The 14,361-nt window shown below is 37.0% G+C and overlaps 1 protein-coding gene across 1 annotated transcript in view; it reads right to left on the reverse strand.

Annotated features, from left to right (window-relative positions):
* The window catches only part of LOC123242218 (myosin-IIIb-like), a 413,600-nt gene that overhangs the window by 161,862 nt on the left and 237,377 nt on the right, over positions 1 to 14,361 (reverse strand). Inside the window, exons 9-14 of the mRNA XM_044669803.1 lie at positions 12,326 to 12,422; positions 10,930 to 11,046; positions 6,158 to 6,262; positions 4,293 to 4,376; positions 3,058 to 3,260; positions 294 to 392 (exon numbers count right to left, since the gene is read on the reverse strand). Of these exons, the coding sequence (XP_044525738.1) occupies positions 294 to 392; positions 3,058 to 3,260; positions 4,293 to 4,376; positions 6,158 to 6,262; positions 10,930 to 11,046; positions 12,326 to 12,422 (705 nt within the window). The remainder of the gene's footprint in view (positions 1 to 293; positions 393 to 3,057; positions 3,261 to 4,292; positions 4,377 to 6,157; positions 6,263 to 10,929; positions 11,047 to 12,325; positions 12,423 to 14,361) is intronic.

The raw sequence follows: 14,361 nt of genomic DNA on the forward strand, positions 1-14,361 counted from the left end.
TCTAAAAGACTAAAACTGCCAAGTGGAACTAATTATGCATGTAGCTGAGTAACATGGGTACAATTGTATATTTGATCCCTCCATAGAAAATCCAGGCACTGAAGTGTAGTCATTGCCACATGAAACTCCCTTTTTTGATTTTTTAAAAAAGCAATAATGGATTAAACACCTACCCCAAAAGCCTCAGTTAAATAGACTTTGTAGTTGCAGTCAAGAAAGCATTCACTCAGCATTTAAGTTTGTCAATTACTAATTACATTTTAATTTAAAAACAAAAATATCAATCTACTTACCTAGGAGGCTTTTTCTCTGGTAGGCTGTACACAGAAATTTTCTTTTGGTGATAAAGACCAGCATAAATATAGTAAAAAATGTGAAAATTTTTCTCTCCTCTGAGAAAAAAAACCAGAATATTATTAAGATGTTATTCAAGAACTCTTTTCAAAGCATAGCATTTTTGGATTTGCATATTGGTCTCCTATACAAGAAGGTAAAATCAAAGGCAGTGACCCTGCCAAATACAACTTATTTTCAGCTGCAGTCCCAACCAGACTCACTGGGTCCTCAATCCTACTTGGCCAACAATCTGCAGTACAGTCTTGGACAAACCTACTTTCTTTCAACACTTTTTTGATCTCAAGAGGACAAGGGTATTTCACTCTTTGGACTGCCAGTTCTGCCTTTTTTAGCTCCTGGTTTAAAAAAAATGCCTTGACATGGTCCTTTTCCTTATAAGGAGACTGGCTCTTAATGTAGAAAAAATTCTATCTGCCATTCTCTCTTTCCTCTCAATTCTCTTTGGTTCTTGTTCTTCCTTTTAGGTGCATTCTATTCTTCCTTTTGTTTTGAAGTTAATCACACTTCCTAGCTGGGTGACCCTGGGCAAGTCATTTAATTCCCACAACCTAGCCCTTATCTCTCTTCTGCATAGGAACCAATACAGGGTTTTGACTCTAAGATAGAAAGTAAGGATTTACAACAAAAAAAGAAGTTAATTTGGATGAACTCTGATGCCTGATCCCTCCCTCTATGTACTAGAAGGAGTCTCTTCCTAAGAAGCACTACGGTATAGTAGAATACATGAAGGGTTTGGAGTTGGAGGACCAAAGTGTGAATCACAACTTTTCCACATACTTTCTGTGGGATGTGGGGCTTATCATTACCCTTCTCTTGTCTATTTCTTCATTTATGATATGTAAGGGTTGGACTAAATGACCGTTACGGCAGAGTTCTTAATTTTTGTGGGTCATGGACTTCCCTGGCAGTTTGGTGAAGGTTAAAGATCCTTTTGGGAATATCACTTTGTACACTGCTCAGAATGAACGGTGAACAAAGACGTGCCTCTGGTCTCTAGCCCAGGAGAGAACAGTACTGACTGCTCTCCTTTAACCACAGAGGCTGTCATAGGTATGATAATGGAGCTGTACAGAAACCAAATACTACAATTTATGTTCCTAGGTCAGTGAGGATCTTTGTCTTTGCCAGTCTTCTTCTACCAACACAAATCACAATCTCTCTATACCTTATGATCTTGGGGAATTAAGGAAGAATTAACTAAGTGACTTCTCCACATCCCCACAGCTAACAAGCGTTAATTCAAGTTTGATTGACTTCCAAATCCAACACTGTAGCCGTTACCCAGCATGCTGTCTTTCTTTTGTTCAGTCGCTTTTAGTCATTTTCAATTCTTAGTGACTTCATTTGGGGTTTTCTTGGCAAAGATATTGGAGTGGTTGGCTATTTCCTTCTCTGGCTCATTTCACAGTTGAGGAACAGAGACAAACAGGGTTAAGTGATTTGTCCAGGGTCACATAGCTAGTAAATGTCTGAGGCTAGATTTTAAATAGTCCCTGCCTTGAAAGAACTTTATACATACAAACATATTTTTATATATATTTATATATACACACACACATATACATACATACATATTTATTTACATATTTATTTATTTGTATATTTATTTGTTTGTTTGTTCATTTATTTATTTATTTATTTTTAAGAAACATTTTACCATGGTTCCATGATTCATGTTCTTGCTCTCTCTCCCCCCAGCCCCTCACCCCAACTCGTGTTTCTACTGGTTTCTTCATGTGTCACCGATCAAGACCTATTTCCATATTATTGATAATTGTTCTAGGGTGGTCATTAAGAGTCTACATCCCAAATCGTGTCTACATGAAAGAACTTGTATTTTATAAGGAGAGGATTCAATGTATGTGTGTATGTATAGATATCAATATACACACACAGGCATCTATCACAGAAAATACAGGTATCTATCTCTTCTATATCATGAGGGTTAGGGGTATGACACCCCTACAATTTGGAAAATCCATGTAAAAAGTTTTGGCCTTCCATTCATACTAGAGAAGTCTAAATTATTTTCTTTTTCTTTTATTGGGTGTTTACAGTGTCTTATTGTAAAATTTAAGTTGAGTATTTGATTATAGGTTATATATAGGTCAATGTTAAGAAAAATGCTATTAGAAATATAAAACATATATGAAAATTTTAAAATGAAACAAATTTGAACAGAGTATTAAAAGATAAAAATATGTTGATATTCTATAATACAGTAATACATATATTTTATGCACTTCTGAGTCTCTAAACTTTTTCTTTGTTATCTACTGGTCTTCACGTATCCTATCCAACTTCTGCAAAATGCCAAAAAAAAAAAATTCCCATTTAATTTCTTATGTCTACCCATGATATATAGAAACCATGATGGGGAAAGCCACAATGTAGAAGGGATACCTATATTTAATCATTTCAGTCACGTCTAACTCCTCATGACCCAATTTGTGATTTTCTTGGCAAAGATATTAGAGTGGTGTGCCATTTCCTACTCCAGCTTGTTTTATAGATGAGGAAACTGAGACAAACAGGATTGTGACTTGCACAGCTAGTATCAGAGGCAAGGTTTGGACTTCTTGAAGATTAATTTTCTTGACTATATGCCCCACATTCTATCCAGCTCACCACCTACTGTCTACTGTCTCTCTCATTATATATGTAAATAAGGATTTTAAAAAGATTAAGTATTACACCTACACAGCTTGTTTTATAACTCTGGACTTTTCCAAGAGGTATTCAGAAATTTTTGCCCCCATTACAGCTCCTGTTGGTGTGAACATCATTTCAAGATATTTTCCAAAGCGACTTGAGTTGTCATTGATGGCAGTACAGGCATTACCAAATGCTTCCACCAAGGGGTTCACCTGGAGTATTTTCTCTCTCAGAGCCCGGTTATTGGCCTGTACCCAACAGAAAGAGGTTATGAAATAGTTCCAAATGTACACACTTGCTTTGCTTATTCATATCCCTTGCCCACTTATCTCCCCCTTATCATGTGAAAATGGGCCCCAGATATGTTACTAGCAGCTAGTTATAGAGGTTGACAAGAATATACAGTCAGAAAGCATTGTCTTCCATAGAACTGTAGGTCTGGGAGGTAGTCACACCCCAAACCATCCCATCAAATGAGAGACACAGTCTACTGGGGGAAACTGGACAGGAAAATAGCCTATAACCTCCCTCAGCAATTTAGTGATTAACAAATTCTTCGCCTTTAGGAAATTCTTCCGTAGACCTAACCTAAATTCCCATTATATCAGGTTAAGTCTTTCTTCTTCTTGTGTCTGTAGCTAGCTACATATTATATTAACCACTCAGCTGTCTGAAGATCATTATTTTTAAGGATACTTTTCACCATCTTGAAACCAACCAAAAAAATTCCTGTTCCCTCAAATACTGTTATTTTCTCAGCTTTTAGGTCAGGGGTCGACAACATATGGCTCTCGAGCCATATCTGGCTCTTTTGAAGGCCAGTTATGGCTGTTTCTGCAGGAGCCATAAAGTCAATGTTTTTTCAGGCGCTGTTACAGGAGCGGCACTGTGAGCACTGTACGGCTCTCACAAAATTACATTTTAAAAAATGTGGCATTTATGGCTCTCACGGCCAAAAAGGTTGCCGATCCCTGCTTTAGGTTATCCCAGAGATATTACCCTGAGCACTCTCCTAAAGCTTTTGTCATTTTTACTTCTTGATGTTTTTATTTAAAATTTGAAAAATTAATTGCTTATAAATAAGTTCATGAGTGACTTGTTGTCCCTATTACATGGAACAAGAAGATATATTGGTATCCAAAGGGGAAACATTAACAGAAGGATCAATAAACAAAGGCAATTTTTTTTGCATGAATAAAATTAAGGATAGTATGTTTCTTTAAAAAATATTTGATTATTCTATAGTACCTTCTTACCACTGTTATATGATTGGTAAATACCTTTCCCAGGAAGGTCAAATGTTGGACAATCAGATGGGCACTTTCTGTCTTCCCAGAACCACTCTCTCCACTGATGATAATGCACTGATACAGTAAACAGAAGGCCAAGTAAAGAAACTCAGAGCATAATGAACAAATGTGCATGTTCAATTATGATTTCTGTGTAGAATCGAGTTAGCACTAATTTATAAGTAGTGCACATGTACTTTCTTTAATTTATTATGCAAATCCTAATTCCAAAAACTCTATATGACAAAAGTAGTTCAACACAGAGGAAAAGAATTAAGAGTAGGATGACAAATTAAGGACACGTTGTTAAACTAAACTCAGTTGAGTAATGAAATGCTTTAGAGAACAAGTATTAAACATGTAATCAACCAATATGGTCAGAATCAAATTAAAATATAATTGTAAAATATTTTAAATAAATTAAAATACAATAGAACATAGATAATGTTAATATATAGTTTTCTAAGTCAATATGCTATCCACAGGGATCTTGATATAAAAATAATAACAACTAATATTTATATAGTGTTTACTATGTGCCAGGCACTGTGCTAAGCACATTACAATTATCATCGCATTTGATCGTCACAAAAATCTTGGGAGGTAGATGCTATTCTCTCTTTTAAAAAACAAACAAACCAGGAATCTACCATCTTCTAATTCCACAGCTTCAATGTCTCATCTTACCAATGAGGAAATAGAGACAAATGGAAGCGAAGTGAGTTGCCCAGGGTCCCATAGCTAGAAAGAATGTCAGGCTGGATTGGAACTCAGGTCTTCCTGACTCCAGACACAGTGCTCTATCCATCTAGTGCTATCTAGCTGTCCAGGTTAGTGGTCTTCATTTCTATTTGAGTTGGACATCACTGCCCTTGAAGATTAAGGAAATGGATCAATCACTAGTAAGGATATGATTTCATATCCCTGGACAATTTTTTCACTTAGAAATTCTCCTTGCCCCTCTTCTTTTAAACTCTCTGAGAGTCCCACATATGGTAAGAATCTTGCCAAGGATGCTTTGCAGTTTCCAAAACTAATTGAATGGAATTCTTCTACAGTGTAGTTTCCCTGGACACAGCCTCATTCTGCTTCTCAACAAACTTGGAGATCTGAAAGAAGCTAGCTGTCATTCTTCAGTCTGACCTCCCTCACAGGGAAAATTATTCTCTCTAAAAAAAATGCAGGGATCTGTCACATTCTAATGCCACAGCCTCAAATCCAGCTCTCAAGGCAAAGGAAAATAAAGTCAAGGGTGGTCAGAGGTTGACTTTTTTCACAGCTGTGACGCTAAATGTGTCATCACTGTAAATGGGAAGCCCATAAAATTAAAATGGATGGTCTGTCTGTTCTTAACCAGCCAATAGTTGAAGGTTAGTACAGTACTTTTACAATTCCACAATCATTTATCATCAGCCACATTGATAGGAGTGGTCACAGTTAGCTATATAAGAAATAAAAGCTTAAGTATAACAATTGTCAAAGAAATAATTTGGTTTACGTGGTGTCATATCATGTTCTAATTGCAATCATCATTATGTAATTGGATTTGCATTGTTCGCTTCCCTCATTTATTATTAAACATGTCCTCATAAGACTCTCCCTCCCAGAGAAATGAATGATCTTCAAGTTGAAGCTTCATAATTTTAGGAAGTATTTTCCTGTTCTCTGCTACTATGACCTTTTCAGTACTTCTGGATTTGGAGTGACAGCTTTGTTTGCAGTGTTCTGTCACCGAATGGGATAGAAGGTTGTCTAGACTCCAGGGAAGTAGCAAAGTGAATACTGAACTGGAAAAAGTGACTCACCCATACTATTCCTTGTGACAATACTGGCAATGAGGACGTATGAAGTCTTACCTGGTCTTTGCTGAAAGTTACCATGCCTTGGTAAGCAGCATCAGCTGAGGCAAATATGTGGGGGGGATTTGAGGATCGTTTCACACCATGATACAGTTTGGAAAACTGCAGGAAGGAAAAAGTATATTACAGAAAGGAAAGAGCACTGATTCTAGAGTCTGATGGCATGGGTTCAAATCTTGCCTGTCATACTGCCTATGTGATCCCTTGGCTAAATCACTTAATCTCCTGAGCCTCAATTTTCTTAGCTGTAAAATGAGAGAATTGCACTTCATAGTCTCTAAGATCTCACTCTCACTATATCTATAATTATGGCGATGCTTCTGTATCTAAATTCTGAAGCTTAATAATGCATACTCTGATGCCTGAAGCTGTGAGATGGCTCAGTGGATATATGGCACTGGGCATAGTCAGGAAGACCTGAGTTCAAACCTGAAATCAGACATTTCCTAGTTATGTGACCCTAGGCAATTTACTTAATCTCCATTTGCCTTAGTTTCCTCAACTGCAAAAATGGGGGTAATAATAACTTTCATAAGCCAAGGGTTATTATAAGGATCAAATTATAAAATAAATACATAGCATAGTTTCTGGCACATAAACACACATGCTTAATAAAAACTATTTCCCATCCCCTCTACCCCATTTGGAAAATATCTATTTATTAAAATACCTATTTTAAAAGTTATCATGGAAGAATTCTGGGAAGATAGTGGCATAGAAGCAGCACGACTCCAGACCTCTGTAAAGCTCTTCACAACCCATCAAGGACAAAGGGTTCCAAGGGGAAAGAAAACCAAATCTGACAACAGAACAGAGCTGAACCCAACTTAAAAGGTATGCAGGGGGGGAAAAAGCCTGAATTCTTGGAACTGTACAGTGGGAGGGGAAAGAAAGGAGGAAGATCTCAGATCCCTTCCTCCACCTAATGTGTTGAGTCTCCAGTGGATCCTGGAATCTCTGGGTGGGTTGGGGCACTAGTCCAAGTGAGTGCCTAGCTGGCACAGCTGTGCCAAACTCAAGGTCTGATCACAGATAGCAGGGAGGCTGCTGGGGGAGAAACCCAGAGAGGGTGAATATACACTCCATCGGGCACTGCCCCCCACCCCATTTCTCTCAAGGTTTTGACCTCAGGGCACTTTGAGCTGTGTAGATCAACCCCACCTGGCTTAATCCCATCAATAAAGCAAGCAAGAAAGTCTTCAGAGGGCAGGGAAGCTCCAACATCCCTCCCCCACAGACTACAGTGAAAGTAGGCAAATTCACTTCTTTAGCTTTTACCAACAGCTGAGGAAAATCTGGCCTCAGGTCCCACTAACCTAATTAATCAACAAAATAGAGAAGAAGCCCTCCAAGGACTGAATAGCCCAAACCCACAGATTAAAAAAAAAATGATCACGGGACCAAGATTACAGCCAATTACAGGGGAGAAAGAAGAAAAAATATGAGTAAACAACAGAAAAAGAAAAAAGAAACCACAATTGACAGCTTCTATCCAGAAATTGAACAAAGAGCAAATGGATCAGAAGAAGATAAAGTAACACCAAGAAAAAACATAGAAACTTGAGTGAAATGGACACAGGCTTTGGAAGAACTTAACATTCAATTAAATTAAGTACTCAAAATTCAAATAACTCAAGAACTCAGAAAACAATCAACAGAGGCTGAAGACAATTGGGAAAAGTAAATACATGATCTAAAACAAGAAAATAATATCTTAAAAGCCCAAATTGACCAGCTGAAAAATGAAGCAAAGAAGGTAAAAGATGATCTACAAAGAAAATCAGACCAGAAAGAGAATGACCAAAAAGCCAGGGATTAAATTCAGTCTTTAAAAATTAGAATTCAACAACTAGAAGCAAATGACTTCACAAGGCAGCAAGAATATATAAAACAAAATTTAAAAAATGAAAAATTTAAGAAGAATATGAAACACCTCATTGATTCAACCAAAGATCTGGAGAACAGAGCTAGAAGAGACAATTTAAGAATTATTGGTTTACCAGAATGTCATGATAAAAGAAAAAGTTTAGACATCATCCTACAGGAATTTATCAGAGACAATTGTCCTGAAATTCTCAAACAAGAGGGAAAAGTGGAAATTGAAAGAATCCACAGATCACCTCCTACATTTAATCCACAACTGACAACTTCCAGGAATATTATAGCCAAATTCAAAAACTACCAGGCCAAGGAAAAAATATTACAAGCTGCTAAGAAGAAGTCATTCAGATACCAGGGAACCACAGTTAGGATAACACAGAATCTGGCTGCATCTACAATGAAGGACTGGAAGGCATGGAATATAATATTCTGGAAAGCAAGAGAGCTGGATCTACAACCAAGAATTAACTATCCAGCAAAATTTACTATATTCTTGCAGGAGAAAGTATGGTAATTCAACAAAATTTAAGACTTCCAAGCATGAATAAAGAAAAAAAACTGGACTTAAACAGAGTTTGCTGCCCACACACAGAACTCAAGAGAATCACCATAAGGTAATTAAGAGAATGGGGGGAAAAAAACAAAAAAAAACTTTTCTTTAAGGGACCCAATAAGTTCAATTTACTTATATCCCTACAAGAAAAGAAGATATTAGTAACTCTTTAAAATTGTTATTATCAACAGGGTAGCTAGAAGAAGTATACTTAGAGGGAACAGGGACAAACTGTATAGGAAGAAATATCAAGATATGCATGTGTGTGTGTGTGTGTGTGTGTGTGTGTGTGTGTGTGTGTAACTAGAGGTAAAAAAGGAGATAATATTAAGAGAAATGGGAAAATAGACAAAATGGAGTAAATTTATATTTCATGAAGTGTGTGGGGTGAACAGGGGAGAAGACCAATACAATGGAAGGGTAAAGAGGCTGGAGAAAGGATATACTTAATTCTTAAGTGCATTGAAATTAATTTAAAGAGGGAAGAACAATCAGATCCACTGGGGCAGAGAATTGATTCTCAACCTATAGAGAATCAGAAGGGTAACAAAAGGACTGGTGGGGAGGGAAGCAATACTAGGGAGGGAGAGGGCAGGGGAGGGGGGCATAGCTTAAAAAGACCCTAAAGAACAATAAGAGGGGAATAAGAAGGGAAGGGGAAGAAAGGGAAGTACAATAAGGGAGGGGATATGGGGAACTGATTAAAAACAAAGCACTGGTATAGAAAGAAATAGTGAAAAAAGAAAGGGCAGGACAAGGAGAGGGAATCAAATGTCTGGGAATACACAGTTGATAATTATAACTCTGAATGTGAATGGGATGAACTCACCCATAAAATGGAAGGAAATAGCAGAGTGGATTAGAAACCAAAATCCTACCATATGTTGTCTACAAGAAACACACATGAGACATAGATAGAGTAAAAATAAAAGTCTGAAGCAAAATCTATTGGGATTCAACTGAGAAAAATATACAAGGAACTAAATCAATTATATAAAAAATCAAGCCATTCCCCAATTGATAAATGGACAAGGGACATGAATAGGCAATTTTCAGATAAAGAAATCAAAACTATCAATAAGCACATGAGAAAGTGTTCTAAATCTCTAATAATTAGAGAAATACAAATGAAAACAACTCTGAGGTACCACCTTACACCTAGCAGATTGGCTAAAATGACAGTAGGGGAGAATAATAAATGTTGGAGGGGTTATGGCAAAATTGGGACATTAATGCATTGCTGCTGGAGTTGTGAACTGATTCAACCATTATGGATAACAATTTGGAACTATGCCCAAAGATCTCTAAAGGACTGCCAGCCCTTTCATCCAGTCATACCGTTGCTGGGTTTGTACCCCAAAGAGATCATAGATAAAAAGACGTACAAAAATATTTATAGCCATGGTCTTTGTGGTGGCAAAAAACTGGAAAGAGAAGGTATGCCCTTCAATTAGGGAATGGCTGAACAAAGTGTGGTATCTGTTGGTGATGGAATACTATTGTGCATGGGAACTGGAATGACCTCCAGGAATTGATGCAGAATAAAAGGAGCAGAACCAGGAGAACATTGTACACAGAGACTGATACACTGTGGTAAAATCGAAAGTAATGAACTTCTGTACTAGCAGCAATGCAATGATCCAGGACAATTCTGAGAGATTTATGGAAAAGAACGCTACCCACATTCATAGGAAGAACTACAGGAGTGGAAACACAGAAGAAAAACAACTGCTTGAACACATGGGTTGGTGAGGACATGATTGGGGATGTAGACTCTTAATGACCACCCTAGAACAATTATCAATAATATGGAAATAGGTCTTGATTGGTGACACATGTTAAAACCAGTGAAAATGTGCATCGGCTATTGGGGGGGGGGAGCGTTTGGGGGGAGTGAGGAGAGTAAGAGCATAAATCATGTAACCATGGAAAATTTTTCTAAAAAAAAAGTTACCATGACTCCTGGCATGCAAAGATCCATTTTAAGAAGCAAGAACTACAATTTACAATATGCATTCTTCAAGAAGCTATAAATAAAAAAACTATACTTTTTCTTCCTACCAGTTTTTCTCTGTTGATTTTTTAATTCAGTAGGTTAAAGCAGCGATGGGCAAACTATGGCCCCAGATGTAGCCCCCTGAAATGTTCTATCTGCCCTCGATATTATTCCTAATCTGATGAATACAATGAGTAGGATACAATACAATGAAACTTCAAAAGAGTTGCCTTGGAAGCAGACTGACAGATGAGCATTTCCTTTCCTTTGGCCCCCTCTTTAAAAAGTTTGCCAATCACTGGGCTAAAGGAATGACACAGACTTTGAGATATCTCTTACCTGTGGAGAGTATATGTTGAGATTTTGAAAGGGATTTAAGGCTATTAAGATGTCACCAACATAAGTATAAATCTGCAAATCTGCATAACGCTTTTGTAGCTGGTGAATAATTGTATCCTGGAAAAAATGAGATAGTTTTAAATTAAACATTTTCTGGTTAAGAAAGTGTTTGTGAGAAATATTTAATTTATTTTTATAATTCTGTTATTCTCTTATTCTGCTCCTTTGAAAATTGCTGCTTGGATTTCTCCAACACTTGTTGGCATATACGTTGCAATCATTCCAGAACTTGGGCTTCTTGAGGGTAGGTCCTTCCTTATGTCTTTTTATACTAAATGCTTAGCACAGTATCTTGCACCTAGTAAATGCATGCCTGATATGTTGAATTGGATTGTTAATATGAATGATGTTTTTCTATCAAAGGCAAAGTTGCCAAATTAAATCCAAATGTGATTTTAAAATGATTAGTAGATAAAAGAGGAAAGAAATTAAGAATGAATATGAAAGGTTTGGGTATGTTTTGGACTTCATAATAGATTCTATAATAACCAAGAAAGCATCTTTCCATATATTTGTCCATCCATCCATCCATCCATCCATCCATCCATTCATCCATCCATCCATCCATCCATCCATCCATCCATCCATCCATCTATCCTTCCTTCCTTCCTTCCTTCCTTCCTTCCTTCCTTCCTTCCTTCCTTCCTTCCTTCCTTCCTTCCTTTATAACTTGCTGTGCCTAATTAGAAATTTCCACTTGGAATTTTACTTAATAAGAAATTCCTGTTGATTAAGCACACACAAAGGAAGGACTTTATTTCAGCATGCATTCTACTTCAAATTTATGTTGTGGGGAAGGAAAACTCATACACTTCTTTATCATACTTCAGTGATTCAGGCATTTGAGTCAAGGCTCCCCAGAGCTAGAAGATGTAGGTCTCCTGCAATTAACAGCTCTATTAAGCATGCATATTTTATACAGGGTTTATCAGAGTTTTCATTCTAGAATTCAAGCTATGTTAAGCTCAATTTTCCCCTAAATATATGCTTCTTCTTTAAGAAGAGGAAACAACTATCTTGATTTTCAGGGATAAGTTACAAATTTTATAAAACAGGAAATAATTCCAATGGACTTCATCCATCATTCAGGCCTATGACAAAATGGAATTTATTGAAACCACTTTTTTCTTTATCACTCCATAGAATATAAATGAATGTATAATATAAAATCATAATCTCAGTGTCTAGTTATTCTCTCAGCTTCACGCCAAGGCTACAAACAATTAACTTTGATGTGACTTTAGTAGAAGGAAGATTTCAAAAGAAGGAATGAAGAATGAATTCATGGGAAATGATGCCAACAGTCACAAGAATTCTCCCTCTGAGGACACCATACCTCATCTAAAACCTCCAGGTTAACCAAATCATCATCCAGGGAGCATTTTTCAGGAGCGTTCACATGACAAAGTCTTCTGGTATACATGGTTTCATGCCTGTGAATTTGTCAGCAGAGTATCAGTGTTAGACAACAAAAAAAGGCATCTCACAAGAATAAAGCATTCAGTCCAGAAGGTAAACACAATGACCAAAAGTCTTCTCTTAATGTACTCTGAGGAAAAAGCAATGGACACAAAGGTGCCAAGCCACTAGCCCAGTGATTCCTAAAGTGGGCGCCACTGCCCCCTGGTGGGTGCTGCAGGGATCCAGGGAAAGCGGTGATGGCCACAGGTGCATTTGGGGTTGATGAATAACTGTAAGGGGGCAGTGATAGTATGTGACAGAGAAGTAATATTTTTTCTGGAAAGGGGGTGGTAGGTCAAAAAAGTTTGGGAACCACTACACTAGCCAAATTAGTTTTCCCTTTGCTCCTCACTCACAGTATTCTCCATCTTCTGTCTCTGAGCCTTTATAAAGGACATCCTCCACACTTGCAATTCATTCCCTCCGTACCTTCACTTCATGGAGTCTTGCTCTTTATTTAAGATGTCTTTCTTTAAGATGTAGTTCAGACACGATATTCTACAGAAAGACTTTCTTGTTTCTCCCTAACTGCTAGTGACTTCTCTCTTGGAAACTTGGACTTAAATACTATGTGTGCACATACATGAGCATGTATGTATGTGTATATTTATGTATATATCTTTAATTGTACTCTTCTCTCCCATTAGAAGCTTGAAGGATAGATAGTTGGATAGATGAGAGAGGGGGGGAGAGACAGAAACAGACAGGCAGAGAGAGACAGAGAGAGAAACAGAGAGAGAGAAACAGAGACAGAGAGACAGAGAGAGACAGAGACAGAGACAGAGAGACAGAAACAGAGAGAGACAGAGAGAGACAGAGAGGCAGACAGGCAAACTAATTCAATGGGCTGCTCATTCTGGCCAATATGCCTTGTTCATCCATTTTGTTTTTCTGCTGTAGATGTAGGAAATGACCAAAACCTAAGGATATCCTTGAGGAGCCTGGAGAATAAGCTCAGGACAACCCATAAAACATTTTGAAAGGGAGCCTTTTTCCAAAGCCCTTTGTCATTTTTTAAGCTTTAAAGCACTACTTCTCAAGGTTGTTATGAGCAGCAAGAGGAAGAATGCATGTAAAGAAATTTATAAACTTTAAAGCACTAAGAAAATAAGGGTTATTATGTAAATGTCAACCAAAACTATTATTATTATAATCAATATGGAAATTCTTTCCTGAGACAGGCTTTACAAAGGTATTTTGACAATACCTTTTGTAAATGTGTTCCTGTCTAGTGGAATAAACAAATAACTTGATGTTAATATTTAATGTATTATTAGATAAAGGTAAGTCTTTTGTGACTATTATAGAAACTTATATGAGCTTAATATATACATGAAGAGAATTGTTTTAGGTAAAACTTTTAGTATGCATTTTATTCTGCTAAATCAATTGCTTTTTGATTTGTGTGGGAGGGTCACAAGAAATCAATAAATAAGAGATTGTAATACAGCAGGTTCATATATTTTAAGTATCACTCAAACAGTGATCTCACTGGGGGACTGTTGTCTGATTTAGAAAGTCTTCTCTACAAGTTCAACAGTTTGAGCAAACAGAAAACATAATACCTCTTTCCGTGTTTTTATCTAGACAGCCTTGATGTGTGGTCAGTCTATTCTCATAAAGATATTTTAAAGGCAAGAAAGTAAGCAGGCTAGTAGTTGCTATCTTTTTGGTAATCTTTTTGGGGAAAAGAATTCTTTTCCATTGTTTTGTAATCTACTCTTTTAAATATTTTTATAACTGGTGAATAGACCTGTGGAGTTACGGAATTTGGAATTAAAGGGGACCTTTGAGGCCATCTAGGCCACTCCCCCTAATGTTACAGATGAGGAAACTGAGACCTACTTTGTACAGAGAATGCCCATTTTATTTTATTTTATTTTTGTTACACTCAGTATTTTTATAAATTAA

This window comes from Gracilinanus agilis, chromosome 3, assembly GCF_016433145.1.
Source record: "Gracilinanus agilis isolate LMUSP501 chromosome 3, AgileGrace, whole genome shotgun sequence".
Lineage (NCBI taxonomy): Eukaryota > Metazoa > Chordata > Mammalia > Didelphimorphia > Didelphidae > Gracilinanus > Gracilinanus agilis.